At 35.5% G+C, this 24,757-nt stretch overlaps 2 protein-coding genes across 6 annotated transcripts in view; one reads left to right on the plus strand and one right to left on the minus strand.

The window, feature by feature from the left end:
• The first annotated feature begins 1,386 nt into the window (after window positions 1-1,386).
• LOC125649361 (putative amine oxidase [copper-containing]) lies at window positions 1,387-18,785 on the plus strand. 5 transcript variants are annotated; one of them, XM_048876847.2, is made up of 3 exons: window positions 1,387-1,458; window positions 14,993-17,132; window positions 17,344-18,785. In XM_048876847.2, exons 1-3 carry the CDS (start codon window positions 1,436-1,438, stop codon window positions 17,662-17,664), a joined length of 2,484 nt encoding a protein of 827 aa, XP_048732804.2. In that variant the 5' UTR covers window positions 1,387-1,435; the 3' UTR covers window positions 17,665-18,785. The 5 variants fall into 5 exon arrangements, with proteins under 5 accessions (XP_048732804.2, XP_055995250.1, XP_048732805.2 ...); XM_056139275.1 differs by lacking the exon at window positions 1,387-1,458 and adding an exon at window positions 5,635-5,963; XM_048876848.2 differs by lacking the exon at window positions 1,387-1,458 and adding an exon at window positions 7,964-8,016.
• A 2,027-nt stretch (window positions 18,786-20,812) lies between these two features.
• The window catches only part of LOC125649368 (integrator complex subunit 14-like), a 40,812-nt gene continuing 36,867 nt past the window's right edge, over window positions 20,813-24,757 (minus strand). Inside the window, exons 10-11 of the mRNA XM_048876861.2 lie at window positions 23,481-23,546; window positions 20,813-21,329 (exon numbers count right to left, since the gene is read on the minus strand). Of these exons, the coding sequence (XP_048732818.1) occupies window positions 21,102-21,329; window positions 23,481-23,546 (294 nt within the window). The 3' untranslated portion in view covers window positions 20,813-21,101. The remainder of the gene's footprint in view (window positions 21,330-23,480; window positions 23,547-24,757) is intronic.

The raw sequence follows: 24,757 nt of genomic DNA on the forward strand, positions 1-24,757 counted from the left end.
GCAACGCAATAACGTGATGTGATAATTAAGCCTTTCAAGTGTTTATGTATTCACTAAATACTCATTACTTTCGATCGAATTCGGATGAAGCTTTGTATGAGAATTCACCTATGCAGTGATGGACATTTGTCCCACCCCTCGTGTAAACAAATTATTTTGTGTCTTACTGAGTACGAGAGTTCTCTAAAGGAAAATAACTCGGACACATCTCGAAACTTGCGTATTGCATCGATCAATGCTGGTCAAATGTTTCAAATTTTGCGTATTTTAAGGTATTCAATGTATAACGAAAGGATTATGAACAATTTTTAAAGGATTTAAATCAACAAAAATTGTTATTGTTAAATAATGATGAAAGTGAAATAGATGAAATTCATATGACTGGTAAATGATTAGAAGCTGACCTTTTTGCACTTGAAACAATTTTTTGAAGTAATCTGCCCTTTGTAAAAATAAGAAAAATATAATTTTCTAAAAAAAAAATATATGTGGGGTTTTTTATTTCATCTTTTCATAAAAAGAAAGTTTATGTAACTTTCTACCAAGAGATTTTTTGAAAATATACATTGTAATCTATTTTAATAATATTTTATTGAAACATGCTTTTCCCATAGACTTCAATTTTAAATTCTAGATGAAGTAAATCAAGCAAATTTTTTGAAATTCCTATAGTGGATTATTTTTATTTGATGAAACCTTCAAAATGATACCACGATTACAAAAATCCCACCATCCATTTACTATATGAAATATGGTCGTTATACATTGAATACCTTAATTTAACACAGAAATTAAATATCTCAGCATGTATTCACGTAATAGTAAACTACACGTTTGACTCCCCTATTTCCGTTCTTATACATGTAGATGCGGTCGCTCTATCGGTAGTTCCATCGATATATAATTACTTTTGTTACTAACTGTTACTGTCAACAGAAATGTGTCGGTCTATAAAAGGCGAGGTCAGGTGAGGTTTTTTTTTTTTTTTTTTCTGATCCGAGACGAAACAAAATAGGTTATCTACAGTTGTGTAACAAAAGTAAGTTACCAATATAGATTTCCCTTTGTATTTCATACAAGTAATCTTCTTTTAAATAAAGCATCTCATAAAGTCGTGCTAATTTTAGAATTGTCAATAGTTTATGGGGTTTCAAAATGATTTGATGACCAACTGCGTTTTAACGCACCTAAAATATGAAGTTTTATATAGATAAGCATGTGTGCTTCTAAACTCATTTTAAAATTACGAGAAGAACCTGTTGATATTTCTTAGATTGAGCAAAACATGATAACGGGGGAAATGGGATTCATTACGGGTAGATGGGTGTTTTATTTGGGAACCCACTTTTGGCCAGGTAATGTTGTGGTTTAGTGTCACCATTATACATATATAAAACATGTATTTAGCTTTATCTATTATCAATATTTGAAAACGATGAGGAGGAGAAGCCGTGAAAGGTAAATGTGTGCATTTCAATAATTAGAAGCAGTGTATATACTGAGAATTGGTAAACAATAACAATCTTCTCAGTGATTAGTGCTTTGTTGATCGTTAGTACCGAAAAGACAAATCAACTTCAGGGACCGTCTATAAGTATATATTTTTGTAAATATGCAGTTATAAAAAATTAAATTGGAAAAGAGTTTGAATATCCCAACATCTGGGTTTGTTTAACCCTCGTGCAACAGATGTGTTGTAAGACGTAACTGTAAGTGATATGTCCCCCCGTCTAAAACAACATTAAGAGGACTCCACCCAAAACTCCAAAGTTCACGCTCAGTCTTTTATCCTAGGTATGCAACTGATCTAGATACGTTGTACAGATATCATTTTCTTATAATTTTTCTGTCTTATGAAATGAAATATTTTTGTTTATCTTTATAAACGCACGACGTGTGAATGAGAAAATTAACGAGGGGTCATGAAAGTCAAATTTCCCCCGGCATACGTCAACTTGCAGGTGAATTAATTTCTCAGGACAAGTTGTCTGATTATACAGGAGGGTATGGTTACACAGTTTTAAATCATCAGGTCAGAAATTTCTTGAAGAAAACATGTTTCTATAAAATACTGTACAGCTGGAACAGTTGCCCCAGTGTAAAGCCTTATTCTCCACGATTAACCCCTTAAAGCTGACATGAATTAATAAATACGTTCACCTTTTTCATCTTATCCGCCATATTTCTCTCAGGTAGCCTAATTTACTCTACCCGTATATACCCCAAATGTGATTGTCACACCTGAGTGATTTTTCTAGGTGGACTCGACCAGTGCACATCTCCGATAGTAATATATAGGGAAATGCGAAACAAATAAAATCACATTTTAAAACATTATGCTTTGCTCAAAGTTACAAAATATTTATTGTATACCAATGCAACATTCCGAAAGATTAGATAATTTAGAAAAAAAAATGCACAAAAAAGTTTTTCTTGCATACTTGCAAGTGCAAGCAAGTATTTGCAGTTTCTTATGAAATAAATGCGAAGAAATCATTTGCCAATTACATACTGATAGAATGGAATAAGCAAAGAGCATAAAATATATTATTTATATCAATTCTTGCAAAATACAGGTCCATGCCATATGCATAATATCTAATGCACATGGCATATTCGCCACAAAAAACACCGTATCAAATACGGACGTCTATTCAACGGGTATCGGAGATGTGCACTTACCGAAAATATTAGATTCTCTTTATTCTGATAAATCCACGAAACAAAATGATAAACTCCATTTGTATCTCGTTAGAACTTTACAACACGTTGTCATTCTATTATACAGACTGCGACACACTTCACCCGTGCCAAATAGGGTGTCTTCAATCAGGGGAGATGTCAGAGTCGAAAAATTTTCCTGCATTGAATGCTTGTCTGGTCGAAGTTTTGCAGTTGATAGAAACCGGGAATCTAATCATATACATTGAGCATCTGGTTGGATATATTGCGTGCTCAATTCAAAATTTATCGATGATCATATACAAATTTGGATATACAAATAAGGGAATAATGATCGAAAATATACATCTGTTTAAAAATGCGGGTATTACATTTGTAATCCATAATAAACAGTTGATTACACAAAGACACATATAAAAGGAAATGTATAAACGGAAATATAGTTTTATTGTTTCATTGGGAACCACATAATTATTTACGGTCTCTGTATGTCCATATTCATTGATTGAACAGGAGAGAGAGAGAGAGAGAGAGAGAGAGAGAGAGAGAGAGATTGTCCTACTTCGATGTACAATATAATTTCACAGAAGGAAAGAAAATTGATCACTGATATAATGGTAAGCTTACAAGCATTAAAAAGATTCCAGCTATTTAAAAATTTGTTATTGACAATATATTAAAAACTTACAGGAGTTGATGCTTATAATTGAATTCATTACAAATTCAAAAAAATATATATATACCAGTTTAAACTGCATGTAGACAATACTGACTTTGTATGTTAGAATAACGGGAAAAAGTAAATTGTCAAAAAAGTGGGGAGAGCAGACCAGGCCAGCCTCCCTGCCCACCCCAATCCCCTGTATACGTGCCTGAAACAACATATCAATTCGTGTTGAAAGAAAGGAGCATATTTGCATTTCATTAAATTCCAAAGGAGCTCCAATTTATGTGTTCTCCTATTAATTATTTTGTATGCAAGATTCGTTCGCGAATTTAGAATCATGCTTTCAGTCAGAGCAGAAATGAATTAATTTTGAAGTACATCTAGTTTGAATGCAAATGTGGGGTTCCTTCTTTTAATTTCATCAGACTCATTAGAACCCCCTCCCCCAAACTATGCAGCTTTGTTTTTATTGATATCTAAATCGGCATATGAATCCGGATACAAATTATATGATGTTTTTTCGTGATCATATAGATATCGATACTAGAAAATGTTTATACTCTTGCCTTTTGCATATCCTACTAATGCATTACAGTAGATTGACACTGCATCATATCAAATAAAACCTCAACACGAATTTTACTGATTTATGAATACTAACATCTTATCGAATACATTTGGATATGAAATTTCGACGTACAGCGGTATGTCTATTTTCAGAATATATCCATTGCGCCAGATCTACGAAATGAAAATAATCATTATGGCATGTTACAGAAACGTTAAAACACACATGCTATAGTCCTGCAATGCATGCATGCGATTTTTCTGAATACATGTATTTATGTATTCGTGAATGAAGTTCCTACGCTTAAAACTATCTTGGCCTTTATGCATTATGTTTTGTGATTTTGGTTTACCATTCCTTACATTGTAAATGAAGGAAAACTTGGTAAAGGGTGCAATTCTACACCATACAATTAGTATGCATGTATGTGTTGAAAAGTAAAACGTACATGTAATAACCAGACATGTATCGTCATTTTTCATGGGGGGGGGGGGGGGGGGGGGGGGGGGGGGGGGGGGGGGTACAACAGGATGAAAAAAATGGAAAATTGGATTCTTCAAAATTTCTTGCCATTCAAAATAATAATTAAAAAAGATGAACGAAAACAGCAATAAAATAAAACAAAAAACCCAAACAAACCAAGATGTTTTATCCGATGTTCAAAGTCCTAAAGTGGGGGCGAAGGGTTAAAAGAGTCTTTTACTTTGACTGCCTCAATAATTTCCCCCTACACTTCATTTTCTTCCATCGTTGGGGGTGGGATGGGGTGGTTAGAGTCCTCTACTATGAGTGCCTCATAATATCTTCATTTTCTTAATTGGTGGTGGTGTGTGTCTTCTACTATTATATCAGAACTTTCAAGCTGGGGTCAAGTTTGGGGGGGGGGGGGGTTGGGGGGTTGTCACCCAATATATTTTTTACTTGCATTACAAAATAACGGCCTCTCACTTCTGTCGGCGCGGGTTCGAAACCCGCTCGCGCCGATTGGTGAGAAAGTTTCCCAGTTTACTTTCGGAAGGTCGGTGGTCTCTTCCCAGGTACATTGTATCTGGTTTCTCTCTTCCACCAACAAAAACTGGGTGCCACCAGATAACTGAAAAATTGTTGAGTGTGGCGGAAAACATTAGAAAAAAAAATGGATATTGTTATCAAAAGTGGGGGACAGACACTCTTGTCCCCTCCCCTTGATTCTAAGTACTTTGTACTTGACCTTTGTATTTGGGGGAGGGCCTACATAGGCTATGCCTGTTGCCCAATCCTGTTGAGCTTCTCAATAAAATATGTTTAAATAAAAAAAACAATTCTATGTGCTTGATAACTACGCATATGATAAACTCTCAATTATTACATTTTGCATTACTACAATTTGCGTCGAGTTCAACGCAGAATGTAATAAAGCAAAATGGCATAGATATATAAGATCTATTGAGCGCCGAATTAGCATAAAATGAAGTAATTGAAAATAACATTATTTAAAGATATGTTTAATTTTTAATTATTGCGAGCTTTAAATGAATCAAATAAATCTGTATTATCAATTAATGAGAGCAATATTGAGTTACTGTTCTCTTATATTGAATTAACGATATCATTTGTCTTAATAAGAGCGCGATTATTACAAGATCATCGTTTGAATCTCTCTCTCTCTCTCTCTCTCTCTCTCTCTCTCCATACACTCATGCAGTGTCGTATATGCAAATTATCTTTGCACAAAGGATTTATGTGCCTAAATGATATCCTGATTTATAAATCTGCAATACTCTGATAAGTAAATCATACAGTATAAGGATTCATGCACAATACAGGGTAACTATTCTACTCTGATACTTCCCCTGATTGAAGATAGCTGATCGGCACGGGCTAAGTGTGTCGCAGTCTGTACAATGGACAATGTTGTTTACTGTTGGAATACAAATGGAGTGTATCGTTTTGTTTCATGGATTATGCTAATAAAGGGAGTTTTACTACTACTTTGAGTATTTTCGACAAGTGTACACGTACATTTGTACATCCTCGGTCCTTTACAGATATTACGAGTAGACCCAGGTAAGTAGTCATCCGCATTCGATGCTTTTTCATGACGAGCGTACATGACCATGTCTTCTTTATACGTACAGTAGCATTTATGTATTTGCATTTTGCTTGAAGTAAGTGTGAATGGTATAGATTTTATACCCTTTGCTTATTCTGTTTCATCAATAGATCTAGATAATAGATGAAATATTTCTCCGCGTTTTTGTATAGTTTTGACATATGTATTACAAATGTACGCACATTCACGTAAAGAAAAGGCATTCTATATTTATTTATCCAAAGCTTTTAGAATGATTTACTACTGTACGATATGTTTATTGTAATTTTGAGCACTGCATGGTGTTTCAAAACGTGATTTCATTTCTTCTTGATGTCCTATAAATTAGTATCGGAGATGTACGTGTTACCTGTCGAAGCTACCCGCACAGGTAAATCGAAGACACTGATGTGAAATGAAGCGTAGCAAAACTCGTCCCCTTATATACCATGCGAACCCTGATACATATAACAATAGAATATCCAACTAGTGCTCCTAATTGTTCGCGAACAATTAGAGGGCTTTCCACCTGCAATGATTTAAAAAAAGACATTTAAGAATATTTAAGATGATGTACGAAACTCAAAATGACCAAGAAAATTTAATTGATCATTTTCACGATGACCTTGACCTTTGACCTTGACCTCATTTTGAAGGTCAAAGGTCATCGGTCTTAATGCAACTGATCCCATGTCTCTATCTATATTAATGTAAAAGCTATAAGCTTAAAAAATGTTAATCAAGACATTCAGGGGCAATAATTTGTTTAGGGGTTTTCGGTTACTTTCGGTTAGCTTATCAATGATCAAAATACTTTTAAAGACCTTGAAAATGGAAAAAAAAGAATTTTGATGATGACCTTGACCTTGACCTCATTTTGAAGGTCAAAGGTCATCGGTCTTAATGCAAGTGGTCTCATGTCTCTATCTATATTAATATAAAAGTTATAGGCTTAGATAATGTTATTGGAGACTTTCAGGGGCAATAACTATGCTTAAGGGTTTTCGTATCCCTTTGATTATTTTTTCTTTGCAAGAGGGTTTTACTGTGAATTCATTAGCGAAGGTTTCGTGTCTCTATGACTTTCCGTTAAGTAGGAGTAGCGATAACAAGGTTTTCGACGCGAGTCTCCGAAATTCACAGAAGGGTCAGAGTTCAAAGTTGTAATGCATACTATCAAAACCAATCAAGAAGTCAATACTTACCCATATAATATTTCAACGCTATCTTAAGCAGGAAAGAGAGTATAAAAAGTGCTATTTTTTCCTCTTTTCTGATGACCTTGACCTTTGACCTTGACCTAATTTTCGAGGTCAAAGGTCACCGATCCTATTCCAGTTGGTCCCATGTCTCTACGACAAACCGTTCTCAAGCTCGACATGTTTTACGAATAAATCGCAAAACATAAAGAGGCATTAACTCCCTTTAGGGGACACCGAATCCCTTCATTTTAAATTCTTCGCTTCTACTAATTACCCTCTATGGTTTAGAAAAGGTTTCATCCTCCTATCATTTACGGTTACAAAGTAGAAGTGCTAACAATGATTTCTGCGAAAGGTCAAATAACTCCGTAAGGGGTCAAAGTTCAATTACGCAGGGTGAACTGTATTCGTTTCTCAAGAAGTACTATATGATGGACTATAAAGTTTTTCGATAAGTCTTAAGACGAAGATTTTTTTTGACGGCAGGAAAATAATAATAATAATAATAAACAGAACAATAACAATAGGACTTTCCACTGAAAGGTGGAAAGCCCTAACTAATATGGCGGATTAGCAAAGAAATATGGCGGACATGTAGAATTATACTATATTTATTAATTCATGTCAGCTTTAATATCGATTTTATCACAGCGAAGGAGATCTGCCTCAATATTTGGGAGATAACTTGCATACAAACATAGGGGAGTTTATCTTTTTTATTTACCCATTGAATCACAGGCTTATCTATACTTATCCATAAGAGTACGAACTAGATCGGTGAACATGCGCATTGCATAACTGAACTTGGGAGTTATTATTCGACAAGGTAAGATCCAATGAAATCATATTTTATCAAACCTGTCGCCTTGAAAACATCTTACTTAACTTGCGAAAGAAAAATTAATGACAAATCATGATAAGTTTCATCATTAACGTTAATTATGCGTATAAAGTAACTAACATGGTGAGGATGCGTATTTTGTTTGGGCGCAGGGACAATTTTCTACATTATGATTTGGATATCTATAACTACGTAAACAGGCACTAGACGGGTTTATTTTTTACATTTTGACTCGCCGGGATAGTGCAGAGAGCTAGTGTCGGCGTCTGTTAAATTGATTTTTTGTTTGTTTCAAAAACCTTGACCGAACACGATTCAAACTTGTGTGTGTTTGATGCATATATATTAATAATACTGATGCTGCCTCTGACTTGCATTTTGACAGATGAGTGAATAGGCTAAAGGTTCTTTTTCAAGAGGACATTTCTCAGTTTCTGCTATATTGTTCAAACTTGCATGTCTAATACATCTTTAGCTGCACACAGTCTAGTATGATTCGGATACAGCATCTGACCTACATTTTCTGAATCAGGCTATGCTTGCATATGTGGTGCACCTCGAGTTGCTTACTGCCATTCATGATTGGGATGATGCATCTGACCTACATTTTCTGGATGAGTGATCAGGCCTGGATTTAGTCAAAACTTAGACTTAGTCTATGGCAAGCTGTTTTACTATTTATTCGGAAAGAGATATCTCTTTAACTTAGAGAGATATCTCTTTAAGATAAAGATAACTCTCTGATTGATTGATTGTATCTTGCTTAACGTCTCTCATATGGAGATGTCACCAAAACCGGCGAAGGCCTTTTGAGCAGTGAGGGTTTTTAGCGTGCCACACCTACTGCGACACGGGACATTCGTTTTTAAGTTCATCTCCGAGGACCCGTGACATTCACATCTGATGCTGAGCGTTTGGCGATGGAACGGTCACTACCTGTTTTAAGAACTTAGGTCTGTCGCGGCCAGGATTCGAACCCCGGCCTTCCGCATGCGGGGCGAACGCTCTAACCTCTAGGTCACCGCGGCGGTCCAGATGTTAAAGAGATATCTCTTTCACTTACGAGATGTCTTTATAAGATTTTGAATGAAAGATATCTCTTAAAACAGGAAATATATCTCTTTCTGAGTTCAAGAGAGATATCTCTCTTACTGAGAGAGATATCTCTCTTGCTTTTAAAAAATAACTCTCAAATGTACACAGAATGCTCCCAAAAGCGGAAATGCGTAAAATTGTGTTACATGACAGAAGTTGGAAATGAAGAGATGCGGGCATTTTCGGCTTGATAGGAATGAAAAACACAAACCTCAACACGGTAGATACATTTTCAGCCATTTGGATCATGTGCTATTATTATATGCAAAAGGCGAAGGTCATAAACGGGAGTAACCATTGTAGTCAAGAGAGATGATTGATCTCTATTATATTTTCTGAAAGAGACATCTCTTTAACCTTAAGAGATATCTTTTTGCATCGGTTAAAATATCTCTAACTTATAGAGATATCTCTTCAATTTTAAGAGATATCTCTCAAAGTTAAAGAGATACTATATAGTAGTTCTCTTTCGAAGAAATAATAAAACGGCTTGCCATCCAGGTTAGATATTTTGTAGCAGGTCTAGCCATCATTATCAGTAAATACTATATGATTTTCTCACGTGACTGAACACACAGTAACAATCTGCACGTGTACTGCTTCTCTTCCCCGACAAATTTTACTTCGCCCAGTAAGTGTTGTTGTCTTCTGATAACTCTTGTTAAAGCACCCCGGAATATGCAGGATAATGTTGATTTATACCCTAATACCACAGGAAGGCCAGAGTAAATTTGCTTTGTCCTTCAAGCTGTAATATTTGTCCTGTTTACGACGTGGGAGTCCACATGCACTTTGCACTCCAGGGATACTATGGATTTTAAAAAGAAAAGATGGCATGCATTTATCAATTGCCACATGAAGAAAAAGATTATTTTAAAAATCCAATTGTCTTCTTCCATTGAAAAGAAGTAAAGTATGACAGACAGTATACAAATGAAAAGTAACCTGAACTTTTGAAATCCTTCTCGGTTACCTACAGACGACGTGTCGGATAAAACGCATGTTAAAACATACCTATGTGTGCACGGATAAGCCGAGGTTGATTATTGTTCTGTGATTACGTAAGGCGGGTAACAAATAACACTTTATATACATTATATATATAACTGTCAGACGACCCTTACGAGATTGACAAACTTTTTACAAGGTGGTGCAAGTCAAGCTTGAATAGTCGACGTCCAAATGGGCGTCATAAATATAGATATCACAGAGTTCGGGCCCAAAACGGGCTTAGCCCCTGTACATCAACGCATATACATGATCTCCATTGCTCAGCAGATCAATATGTCCAAGGTCTCGTCATTTTGTATATATACACGTAATAAAGGCAATGATAACTGGGTAACGCTATAATCTCGGCCGAGATTCGGTTTGGCTAAATGGACTTCAAGCCTATGGAGCGCCAAATTAACATAAACTCAAATAATTGAAGATACCGAATCTCGGAGCAGTCCTTCATAAACCATGTCTTGGAAATATACATTCATATTCGGCTGGTTCTAGCATTGACGTGCTCCTAGGTGACATTGCCGCTCGCTCGGCTGGTTCTAGCATTGATGTGCTATTGCCGCTCGCTTCAGATTAGCTGCGGTGATCTGTAGCTCGATCTCTGGGAAAATGTTGGGACAGACCAGAAAGCCACAGATCCATGGGTACCTGTAAAATGCGAAACGAAATTTACCGAAACGAAACAGATTGTATAACCGAACGCTTTTTATTATAATAATTAAAAATGGCCCCTGTGAAAGTTACCACATATAAATGAAATTCGCCTCCCCTTTGATGTAGTCTAACTCTTTCGGGTTAATTGATTGAATATTGTTTAACGTCCCTCTCGAGAATATTTCACTCATATGGAGACGTCACCACTGCCGGTGAAGGGCTGTTCCTCATTTGGGCAAAATTTAATGTATGTATACACTGGATATTCTTGGTTTACAAGATAGACAAATGAATTGGCGCAAATGTTCATGAATATATGGGTGTTGCTAAAACGCGGAACGGAAAACGGAACGGAAATTTAAGAATCAGAATAATTATAATGTAGCAAAGTTGACACCATAAATAAGACAAATATGCTTTATCTTAATTAAAATCAAGTTTTAGGACTTTGTTCACAAGCGTTAAAACAATTTTATTTTAAAATTATGTTCCTCATTTGGGCAAAATTTAATGTATGTATACACTGGATATTCTTGGTTTACAAGATAGACAAATGAATTGGCGCAAATGTTCATGAATATATGGGTGTTGCTAAAACGCGGAACGGAAAACGGAACGGAAATTTAAGAATCAGAATAATTATAATGTAGTAAAGTTGACACCATAAATAAGACAAATATGCTTTATCTTAATTAAAATCAAGTTTTAGGACTTTGTTCACAAGCGTTAAAACAATTTTATTTTAAAATTATGCGCCATCAATTGATTGAGCTAAGCTGGATGTTTGTATAAAAGCTTAGCTTTCATTTTTTTTAAAGCGTTTTACAAGAATGACAGAGGTGGAGTGTTTGCGAGCAGAGGGTAGAGAATGGAATGAACACAGGGTTTAAATCCCCGTCCCCTCTCGTTGCGAAACATGATTTAACTCACATGTATTTACACATAATGCAGTGTACACTTTTATTGTTCACGGACTTTATGATGCATATATTTAGTATTCAGTAATACGGTCATACCGGGAGTGTGGTATGTATAAAACAACGATAATTCGTGACCTTATTAAGTCAAAAAGTTGAACATCTTGTGTTTGCTTTATTAATTTTTAACTAGGTAACAGCGAGTGAATGACCGCATCACTCCAATACTAAATAACTGAGAACTTCTACCAAATAGCGCAGAACTAAAATAAAATTCAAGTCCAATATCATCTTAAAAATATAAAGTTTATATTTTTAGGTCACCTGAGTTTACTCAGGTAACCTATTGCAATAGGTTGTCGTCGTCCGTCGTCGTGCTATTATCTAACCTATGAAAACAAAAACATGGCATGATCCTTGTTTACATAACAAAAAGTTAAGACCTCCGGTGTCTCCCATATACAGTCAACTCTCGATAAACCGTCAACTTTTGTTCTTTTGAATTTATGGCGTTATAACCAATTTGGCGATGAAAGAGTTACTTTTCTTGTATATGTAAGAGTTATCTTTCCTTTATGTACAAACGTAATGTAAAATTTCTCTAGCATGATTAAAATAGTTTTATCAATAACAAGGCTTCATTTCAAAACAATACACAAATAAGATACATATACACAGTATGTTTCAAGTTATTTATAAACCATGTCCAGTGTCGGTATTTAGCGCACCGCGAGGCTGTTTCCTGGTAGGTGAGCCGTCATTAACTAGACGAAGATAAACGAGTATTTCAAAGCCAAATGTTTTGTAGCCGAGATATCGCTCATTGTCTTTCTTTTTATGGACTTTTCCCATAAAACAATAGAATAATCGGAGATTTCCTGTTGTGTACATTTCAGATGGTTTCCGTGGTATGTCATAGTTTGCTTATTTTCTAAGAAATTCAACAGAAACCTCTTTTGTGGTGAAACCATAGCTAAACTGAAATATTTTTCAATGAGGTAAAAACAACAATACTGCGGTTCATGTTAAGTAATTATCTCGTTTATTTAATACTAGGTACCTCCTGGCCAGGTGTATGACGGAGATCGATAATGACCAATTTTCTGAATCACTGATCACGTGCAGCCATGGCGGTTTATCGAGATAATTAACACTTTGATATAGACTTTTGTAATAAAAAGACCATGATAAATGGCGATAGCGAATTTGGCGTTTTAACGAGAATTTTAAGTAATAGGAAAAACGTTTTTATACCTCGACAACTGACATTCAACTTTTTGCTGACCATTACAAATACCATAAGCATTCTTATGGAGCGCCAATTATTTGAATATATCATCAATTCATTTGATACGCGCAACAATTTGATTAAAGATCTCTTCAAATAATTAATGATATCTTCAATTCTGAATTATTGCGAGCATTGATTGAATTGATCATAGCATTAATTCTTCACCTGAATTGATGCGCGCTTTAATTGAATTAATGATCTCTTCAAATGAATTAATGATATCAACAATTGAACTGATGTGCGCTATAATTCAATTGAAGAGAGCAATAATTGATATAATGCGCGCATTAAATCAATTGATGAGAACAATAATTGAATTGATGCGCGCATTAATTCAATTTGTACTCTCTTCAATTGAATTAATGATACCTTTAATTCATTTGAAGAGAACAATAATTCTTTTAGAGAGGGCAACTATATAATTAAAGATATCTTCAATTCAACATATCCACAATTGAATTAATGTTCTCTTTAATTGAATTGTTGCTCTCTTTAAAGAATTGATGCGCTCATTAATTCCTTATACAAAAGCATTGTAAATAATTAAAGATATCTTCAATTGAATTAAAGAGATCATCAAATTATTTATATCGAGCTCTAAATTAATTATTGCGAGCAATATTTCTACGAAATTGATGCTCTCATCAATTGAATTGAAGAGAGCAATAATTGAATTAATGCGCGCATCAAATCTATTATTGCTCTCATTAATTCAATTGATGAGCGCATCAATTGAATTGAAGAGAACAATAGTTGAATTAATGCGCGCAATAAATCAATTATTGCTCTCATTAATTCAATAGATGCGCGCATTAATTCAATTGATGAGAGCAATAGTTGATTGGAAGCGCACATTAATTCATTTGATGAGAGCAATAATTGATTTAATAAGCGCATTAATTCAATTAAAGAGAGCAATAATTGAATTGATGATATCTTCAATTATTTGAGTTTATGTTAATTTGGCGCTCCAAACATTCTAAACATCAAAAATGAAATTTTCAAATTTTCAGCTCAATCATATCCATGCCCCTTAAAACAGTAATTCTAAGTTGAACTGCAACGGATGACGGATGCATAAAATCCAACGTAATGAAGGAAAATTGTATGAAGAAAATGGTGAAGGGTTAACGACGGCGACCTAAATCTCGGAAGTTGTACTTATCTTTTCAAAGTTTCTGTGAAGTCAGGTAAACGATTTATGTATTACAAAACAGAACAAGATTCTGGCTTTCGACTGGGAAAACTTGTAATGCATTATCAGGATTAATACCGAAGTTTTGAGAGTTTGAAGCGAGCAACCGAGAATTTAATGGCTGCTTTGTTAGCTCCCTTCACTCTATATACTATATATATACCAGTTTGCTCAGATTGTGTGAAAATCCTGTTTCAAACAATGTTTGGTTTGATGCTAACCGATGAACCTCTTAAGAATGTATCAGACCACGTCAACGGGGAGACGAATTTCATTTATATGTGGAAACTCTCACAGGGGCCTGAGATACTTGTCCACATTATCATTTTTCATTACTATATTTAAAGAGTTCGGTTATACTATGTTTCGTTTCTTTCTGTTTCGATTTGATTTCGTTGCGGTAGGTTTCGTTTCGTCTCAGTAGGTTTCGTTTCGTCTCAGTAGGTTTCGTTTCGTTTCGTTTCATATTTTACAGTTACCTAATATAATATACGGAGACTTATCGTGGTAACTATTTTAAAAATAATAATTGATAATATATAGGGAATGAATTGGAATTATAATCTTCTTTTTGAAGAATTTATCGATGTGTAAACTCTGGACATTTTACTCACAAACTTGACACAAAACTGCTTCGCACTTTATTCAGTGTCCAGAGTCCCCAGAGATCAACAGGAAGCAATTCTATTACAGTTAAGAATTAGTCAACACAATTTTAATTTCATGTTCCTTGATTGTTTTTTGGGTTTTTGTTGTTGGTTTTTTTTTTTTAATTTCATAAATAACATATTTTTCTCGTAGAAATTCGGACTCAGACATGGACAACAGCCATGAATCCGCTCCTTTAAGCAAAACAAAAGAAGACAAACCAAAAATTCATGATGAAGAAAAAAGTGAGAAACACAGAAGAACCATTGGACGATTCCGCATCATGGTGTTTGCCTTGGGAATTTTTATACTCCTTCTTCTGATCATTGTTATAGTGGTGGCAGTCATGAAGAAAGTGGAGACAATCCCACCTTGTTCGTCAGGTCAGAGCGTGGATATATCGGAACCAGATAATCCCTCTATATTCCACGATTTAACTTCTAAGGAGGTAAAAGGGATGATGGAATTTCTATACAAACAAAAAGATCTCAACTTGACAAGGCCAGATAAAATCGAAGTGAAAACGTCGTACATTTTTACAGCAGAACTCCATCTTCCAGAAAAGGCTGATGCCGTTTCTTTCCTTGCAAGTGGCACGGGCCAGAGACCACCTAGACAAGCAAGAGTGATAATTTTTCGTGGAGATTTACTCATACCAAAAATTATGGAGATAGTTGTCACTCCGCTTCCCAATCCTACGCATTACACGATTTGGAAGGATGACATCCCTTTTGGGTATCGTCCGGTTACTGGTCCAGATTACGGTGGAGCTTTAGGAAGCATCACTTTGGAGACAGATAAAAAAGCACGCCAGCTTCTGTTGGAGAGTTTTGGCGGGGCACTTACGAACTGTGGTGATACTTGTCTTACCTATAAGTATATCACGCCTGTGTCGTCTGCAATCAGTGGTCGGAACAGACGACAGTATTGGTTCTGGATGTCTCAATTCGTAGAATTTTACATACTTCATCCTGTCGACTTTGCTGTTTTAGTCGATATGGACGATCCATCATATCCTATTGAGAAGGTATGGTACAATGAGCACACGTTTGATACTCTCGATTCTCTTGTTAAACAATACAATGAGGATAAGGTGCTAAAGAAACCCCTGCTATTTCCCAATTTGTCTGAGACCCTGTTCTCCACGTTACACAGACGAGGAACCGAGTTTCCGAAAACATCACAACGTCCACCGATTTCCATTGAACCAGACGGTCGAAGATACAGTGTAAAAGGTCAGCACGTGAAATACATGAATTGGGAGTTTGATTTCAGAATGTCTACTACTCGAGGCCCGCAACTTTACGACATTCGTTTTCAAAACAACCGAATTGTTTATGAACTTGCTCTACAGGAAATAAGTGTGTTTTATTCTGGTTATAAACCTACACAGATGTTTTCAAACTACTTTGATTCGAGTGCTATGATTGGTCCACAGGACAAAGGATTAGTTCCGGGTGTTGACTGCCCATCCCATGCCACGTTTGCGCACGCATCACATGTATTGGAATCCTCTGAAAAACTCATCACTTTCAAAAACGCATTTTGCCTTTTTGAAATCAACACTGGGACGCCTCTTCGAACGCATCATTCTTTCTCCCCCTTCCATGGCTCCTTTTATGAAGGGATGCCTAATTCTGTTCTTATCCTTAGAGCGGTCCTCACCGTGGTCAATTACAGCTACCTCGTGGACTTCATATTTTACCAAACGGGAGCGATAGAAGTTAAAACAGTGTCAACAGGTTACATACTCTCCACTCCTTTTACAGCCAACGCCCCAAATTTTGGAGTTCAAGTAAGCGACAACATCAACGGCAACCTTCACCACCATATGTTCAGCTACAAGGTAGATTTGGATATCGAGGGGGCGATGAATCGCTACAGAACGCTGAACATCTCCACAGTTGCCTCCGCCAATCAATTCAATCCAGACCCAAATGCAAAAATTGTTCAAGGACAGTTTCTGGTCTCTGAGAAAACGACGGAAAGCGAAGCTGCGTATAAGTTCAATTTTGATACCCCAAAGTATCACTTATTTTATAACAATTTGAAAAGGAACAAGTTCGGCGTTCCTAGGTCCTACAGGCTTTTAAGCCGAGGAATGAGTAAACAGTTGTTGCCGGAGGGTCTAGGGAACGAACCGGCCATGGCCTGGATGCGCTATCAAATGGCGGTCACCATGCGAAAAGAACACGAAAGAATAAGCAGCTCCATTTATAGTGGGTTGGACGCCAAAGATCCTGTTGTCAATTTTGATCACTTCTTGAAAGACGACGATAAGATTGTTGATGAAGTAAGCTTTCTAGAAAAAAACACACCCACATTTAAGAGTTAATCAAATGAAAATGTCGCAATTCATAATTTTTCAGTCGAACACAAAGAAATTTGCACATATTTACACACACACACACACATATATTATTTCCAATAAAAGTTCTAATGTGCTATTATATAGTGTTCCTTGGGGAGCTTTGTGGTAAAGTATTGTTACTATCTCTTTTCAGGATTTGGTTGCCTGGGTGAGTTTGGGTGTTCAGCACATACCCCACTCAGAAGATCTTCCGGTGACCCACACACCGGGCATGGACCTCAGCTTCTTTCTTTTACCCTACAATTACTTCACAGAGGACCCTGCAATGGGGTCACGTGATTCCGTCAGAATAGAACCTAACATCTATAATAATCCAAAAAGTGGCGTTAAAGTATCTGGATTTGATAATGAAGACTTACAGTGTAAACCCCCGGTAAACAACTATCAACAAGCTGTCGAGGCGGATCCTAGTATTTTATTTGAAACTCAGGAGGGACAGGGCACTTCCATATAAATGTTAACTCCATAACAAAGTAGTGGTCATGAGTGAATATTCGATTGATGATTGCGTGGGTAAATGTAGTGAGTTTTTGAATTGTAATACCCTACCCCCCCCCCCCCCCACCCGCCCCAAAGCAAACTCTAGTTAACTGTAGATAACTGCCATTTAGTAAATGATTAAGTTTTTACTAAGGTAATCAATTGCTAAGATTTTAATACATTTAACTCTAGTAAATCAAGATTTTTTACTTTAGAAAATCAAAGTATCAAAGTTTTTACTGTAGTAAATCTAATTTTCATATACACATGTACTTGACAATAGTATCAAAGTTTTTCCCCATTGTAAATCAAATACTAGTATCAAAAGTCTTTAATACAGTAAATGAAATTATTATTTCGTTGAAATATTCTACTTATTTAAATCAAAACTATTACCAAACTTACTCAAATATCAACAACTTTTTACTCAAATAATTTAAAAGAGCTTAGCATTTTCCTTTGCTAGGGTTATAAACCTGTTCTGTGGGTTAAACTTTGAAAGTTAACACTGATGTGAACAGAGTGTGTAAAATATCATGGTGGAGAGTACAGATGACCATTTTTAAATGACTACGAATTCGTATTGCATCGACATTTCGATTGCAAGAGAAAGGCAGGCAGAGAAATGTACTTATCTCCAACTTCACACCATCAAAGGATATACACTACCAACTGTAACCTAAACTGGTAGTTATTTTCAATATTTTACATTGATATATATATATATATATACATGGACTATATCGATTTATAAGGCTGTTGAGAAATATTTTAAAAGCGATCAGCGATTATTTTGCACAGTATTTTCAGTGAATGGAGGTGTACATAATATAAAAATGTATATTTTTCATGTACATATATGTTACAATAATTTTTTCTCACACATAAATAAATTACATATGTACACATACGATATTTTTGTCTACAAATCCTTCGAAAATCCCATTGTAGGCTACTGATGTGTATTGTATACGAGTCGCGTGTAATGTCCCCGCTTTTGTTTTGTGCCACATTGTAAAACACTTCATACAATTTTTATGGTTATACCAGTTTGATAGTTGTTGAACTATTGAATTAAAAAATCTCAATATTGTCTTATATTCTGAGTTGATCGACATGTGACCACAAGATAAAGATTTCTTACTTTTTGGGAGTTGAACTTTGTTGAGCTTCCCTGGACCATTACGCACTGCGTGCAGGAATACATATGTATTGCTTAGGACTTGGACATTAGGCTTGGTTCCCGAGGCCTTCCACTTTGAACATCAGCTACTAAGATGGAGGCCTCTTCACGTCCTTGTCTTGTTTGTAATATAACGTACATGTATGTATAAAAAAAAAAAAAAAAAAAAAAAAAAAAAAAAAAAAAAAAAAAAAAAAAAAAAAAAAAAAAGTTCTCCAAACAATATAATCCTATATCTAATTTAAAACAAAGTGAGCTTAATTCAAATTCACATTTTTTTTTTTTCGATTTAGGACCCAATGTAATTTGCACGGGTCAATTTATCTCCGACGCAACTAAATCAGTCAAAATTAGTGTGTCAAGAACGGCCTAACAATCGGTATGAAACATGTCGGGCAGCATTTGACCCAGTGATAGGTTATACTGACGAACTAGATCGTTACAACGACCATAGGATTTGCGAAATGCTGGCTTTAATCGAGACTGTTGAAATCCCTGTACCATCAACGTGTTTGTCAGTAGCTTACCTCGATTTAAAAACTGACCATACGCGGAACAAGCTCTTGCGTGTCGAATCAGTTGAGAGATATAACACCATATGCAGGTCATAATGGAATATTGCTACATAAATATGGGAAGTTGACGATGGAGAAATTGAAATAATCCCGTTTGTCATGAAGTTGAGTTGTTAGTTTGCCGTTAATATTCATTTTCAATCAAATATCTAAGTACGAAGCAGATTTGGAGGATTCTGTGGTGTCTTTTATCTCGAGTTCATAGGGATATATTGAATCGACATAGGAATGAAAAGGATTATTTTTATTGACGTCGTCAACGTATCTAAGGTTGAGTTGAAGGCCACAACAAGAGATTTTTCATCTCATGTAGAAGCTTTGAAATAAACTCTGCTTCATGGGAATATAAAAACAGGTGAGTTAACAAAGGAACACAATTCATGCCCATGGGGATTCCAACAGACTTGGAAGAGCTGATCACCAAATACTATGAAGAATATCTGAGAATTTCATCCTTGCACCTTGGTACTTTCCCTTCATTACCCTTGCACTATTGCTCCTTCAACTATGAGGCAGTTTTGCTAATTTTCCCAAAATTCGAAGGAGAGAGTGTCTTGATCAGATCACCACAGATTTTAATGCATTTAATGAAGTCAAATGTTGAAAGAAAAAGAACATTTTTCTCTCGATGATTTTAGAGGATTAAAAATGTTTGAAACCATCAAACATCATTACATTAATTATCCAATGAAACCATGTCAGGCCAGTTTTTTTTTTTTTTTTAATGTAAATTGAAAGTAGTCATGTTCTACTTTTTCTTTCAGTTATTATCAACTCAGGCATGCCTTCCATTGACATTTTGCTTCTCAAAGCTTTTAGAGAACTCTGTTTTAAGCATTAATTTAAGGACATACCAGATAAAACATGTCAAAGAAAAGTATCATGGATGGAAAGCGGGGAATTATAATCATAAATGTGAAATTGAAAACTTTACAATTTACTTTGAATAGCGTCATCAGATTATGTCATGATGTGTCTTGACCTCAAAATAGGAAATTCTAATTATATGGTCAGGTTTAGATATCCAATTAAGTCAAATAAAATTAATAATTTAATATGTATTGAACTTATCTAATTTTAATCTATTTGGAAATTTAATTTCTTTCTTCATTAATATCAGATCACTTTAAAAAGTAGCAACACTTCTGCAGGACTGCAAGAGAAACATTTTTGTCAAGTATGGTGAATGAGGTCCCAGGATGCAGTTGTTTTGTACAACAAGAATTTTAAAATATCATTGTTTACAGAAAATGACATCAAACAGACAAAAGATGCCAAGTGATGGTAATAGCTCATGCTTTACCTTCAGCCATATGCACATAAATAAGCTTTTGAAATAAAAACTGAATTTGATAACCACTTCCGAATTTCCAAGTTACACATTTATTCACAAACACATACTTGCACTTATTACTTTCACTTCCTCTTTATTTGATTGACAAAAACCTGATGATGAGTAAAATGAACATCAACTCCTCAGAATAGAGTTGTCACTCCCTGTCACATAACCATTTTCCAATTCTTAAACACATCACTATCACTGTACATAGCAGGTGCTTTTGTCATTGCCTTTAACTTCACTTTGCATACTCTTCCTGGTGTCAAATTTTCCCATTGCCTCAAAGTCATTCTGTGCAACCTAGAGGGTCTTGTTCAAGTAGTTTCCTGACTGAAATTGGTTCTTAAAGGGAGAATCATTTCTGAGATATCTGTAGCATTTTCATTCCGGAGTGCATTAGCAGCATGGGTAAGCTGAAGTGCTGCATCTGGATGAGCTGATCCAGGCAGCATAGTACACTCCCTGTCCAACATAGATGCCATAGCTTCAAGAAGGTCATGAAATCCAAATGACAATGCAGCCCTTCGTAGTCTGTTCAATTCCTGAAATTCAACAAACACACACTACAGGAGTAAGACAGCTGTTGCATCATTTCAATCCAGTATGTACCAGTTATACATGTACAATCCAGTATGTACCAGTTTTATCATACATTTACAATCCAGTATGTACCAGTTTTATTATACATGTACAATCCAGTATGTCCCAGTTTTATCATACATGTACAATCCAGTATGTACCAGTTTTATTATACATGTACAATCCAGTATGTACCAGTTTTATTATACATGTACAATGGAAGCATTTGAATCAAGCCAATCCATAAATATGGTACCGGCATGTCTAAATCAGAGAAAAGCATACATGCCAACTTTCCCGATTTGTGTGGGATTTTCCCGATTTGAAGCAGTTGAAAAGGCAAATCCCGATATCCCGATCGGGATTGCAAAAATACCCCGAAATCCCGATTTTCTAAAAATATCTCCCATTTTACGACAACAAACCCCCATTTCCAACCGGAATTTGAAATCCCGCGTCATTTCTGAAGTGGCCAATCAGAAATCGGGACAATAGTCAGCCATTGCTGTTTACCTGTGTCGCATGGTATCGGAGTGATGTAATTTACTTGGTCTGCCTGTGTCGGGGTGCTTAATGGACAGTGCGAAGCATGTTTTGATAGTAATTAATCGGGAAGACGGATTTCAAATTTACACAAACGTGAATGGCAATGATAATAGTGTCACCATGAAACAATCGGACATTCCCGATTTTTGCCTCTCGCTGACAGCATCCAAAATATGCAATATTAAAGGTACGTAAAATATATGTTTTTCCAACTATGATAATATAGGCTACCCGAATGTATCTGTCTATAGCGATGTATTACATAGTCTATATAGTGTAGTATTCAATAGACTTTGTGATGCGTAATTTGCACAAGTCTGTACTGAATTTTTATTTTTATATTAGTATTTTACAAGTAAAAACGTATATTTTGATGTGTGTTTTCCTGGTAATTATTTCAGATGTCATGGGTGCAAAGGTTTTGTTCGCAAACTTCACAGCAGGGGAGATCTCACTCCTTTTCTGGTTGCAATGCAGATTGTTCCACCAGACTCTGCAAGCCCATGAAATTGTTTACAGACAAGCAAGATCGCCTTTGTAGTCGTACCTAAATGCATGTGCTTTAATTTAAATGTTGATATATAGACCAGCCAATGTGTATATGGTGTAAAAGGGTGCAACTTTAAGTATTATTTGATATGTATATGACTTGTTGGAGAGGATTTTTTGCTGAATAGATGATTTTAATAAAATACTTATCTATATCTTTCAAAGTTTTTTTTTATACAGTTTTGTTAAAGTTGATGGTCAAACACACTTGATGTATGATACATGTATAATGATTAGATTGATATTTTATTTGAAAAGACAAATATTTATTTTCATGGTAAAATGTCGTGAATTTTGAGCGTTGAAAAAAGGTCGTCGCGCGCAAAATCCCCCATGGGGATTTTCAAAAGTTGGCATGTATGGAAAAGGGTATCAACTGAGCACATCAATCAATGAATGGAGTGCACCATATGTACAAGGTAATCTTTCCTTATTTCATCTTTGAATCTGCTACATGTAAATAGAAATGAGATAAAACATACTATTTAAGAATTGAACAGCACTTTTGGGCTGTTCATAGTCAATATGAATGGATTTGGTTTTGAGGCAAATTCTGTGAATCGCTATAGCAATTGTAAATCAAAACTTAACAATGCAGATCTAGTCTTGTTTTAGCATTCATTCAATATAAACAAAACAATAAACTGACCGTATTTCATGGAATAAGTGGTGCGTTTAATATATTACATCACATGAAAGGAAAAAAACTCAGAACATCATTGGATTGTATCAGCTGAATATTAACCATGAAGAAATTATGCCTGATACACTTAAATATTTAGATTTTATGGAATTTTTCACAATAGTATTTGATAGGGAGAAATAAGTAAGTGTCTAACTTAAAGAACCGTATGGATATGTCTACAGTCATTATGTCATCATTTTTTTTTTCTTCTTTTCTTTTTGTTATCTGTCATTTGTTTTGTTATTTTGACTGTATGCCAACATGGTGATGTTATTAAATAAATTGAAACTATATATCCAACATCGTTTCTCTATACCCAGAATCTCACTTTTACCTTGTAAAACTGCTGGTGCTTTTCAGGAAGTTTTCTGGCATGTCTCAACACTTTTTGTATGTCAGCCTAAAATGTATGAAGCATAAGAAGTACACTGTATTATAAGAAAGGTCCCATGGTCCACATTGTTCAAATGAGCAGCTATATTTTTCCACGTAAAATATTAATTTTCAATTATGGCCTTACTCTGGCTCCAAGGATTATGGAATGAGTAAACATTAATTTACTCTCACTAAAAAAATAACCTTGCTTATCAAAACACTGGTGCTTAATTTTTTGACATATTGTACCTTTTTGTTTTTTAAGAAGCTAATAAAACAAGAGGCCCATGGGCCACATCGCTCACCTGAGTCACCTTGGCCCATATCTGAAGACTTTCCATATATATTTGCATGTAAAACCTTAGTCCCTATTATGGCCCAAACTACCCTTTGCAAACTTGAATCTACACTATGTCAGAAAGCTTTCATGTAAATGTCAACTTCTTTGGCCCAATGGTTCTTGAGAAGAAGATTTTTAAAGCTTTTTCCTATATTTGTATGTAAAACTTTGAAACTCCCACTTGTGGCCCCATCCTATCCCCCGGGGGCCATGATTTGAACAAACTTGAATCTGTACTATGTCAGAAAGTTTTTTTGTAAATATCAGCTTTTCTGACTCAGTGGTTATTGAGAAAAAGATTTTAACTATATATTTGTATGTAAAACTTTGATCCCCCTTGTGGCCCTGGGCATCCAACCCCTGGAGCCCATGATTTGAACAAACTTGAATCTGCATTATGTCAGGAAGCTTTCATGTAAATCTCAGCTTTTCTGGCTTAGTGGTTCTTGAGAAGAAGATTTTCAAAGTTTTCCCCTATATATTTGTATGTAAAACTTTGATCCCCCCTTGTGGCCCCATCCTACCCCCGGGGGCCATGATTTGAACAAACTTGAATCTGCACTATGTCAGAAAGTTTTCATGTAAAAATCAGCTTTTCTGGCTCAGTGGTTCTTGAGAAAAAGATTTTAACTATATATTTGTATGTAAAACTTTGATCCCCCTTGTGGCCCCGGGCATCCAACCCCTGGAGCCCATGATTTGAACAAACTTGAATCTGCATTATGTCAGGAAGCTTTCATGTAAATCTCAGCTTTTCTGGCTTAGTGGTTCTTGAGAAGAAGATTTTTAAAGTTTTCCCCTATATATTTGTATGTAAAACTTTGATCCCCCCTTGTGGCCCCATCCTACCCCCGGGGGCCATGATTTGAACAAACTTGAATCTGGACTATGTCAGA

The sequence above is a fragment of the Ostrea edulis genome, chromosome 5, assembly GCF_947568905.1.
Source record: "Ostrea edulis chromosome 5, xbOstEdul1.1, whole genome shotgun sequence".
Taxonomy (NCBI): Eukaryota; Metazoa; Mollusca; class Bivalvia; order Ostreida; family Ostreidae; genus Ostrea; species Ostrea edulis.

What these genes read in the sequence shown, in the direction of transcription:
- LOC125649361 (XM_056139275.1), top strand. Translation starts at nt 5,854, where the DNA reads ATGGATTATGCTAATAAAGGGAGTTTTACTACTACTTTGAGTATTTTC. An exon ending in GATATTACGAGTAGACCCAG is followed by an intron (nt 5,964 to 14,992) that starts GTAAGTAGTCAT and finishes TTTTTCTCGTAG; the next exon opens with AAATTCGGACTCAGACATGG. An exon ending in ACGATAAGATTGTTGATGAA is followed by an intron (nt 17,133 to 17,343) that starts GTAAGCTTTCTA and finishes ATCTCTTTTCAG; the next exon opens with GATTTGGTTGCCTGGGTGAG.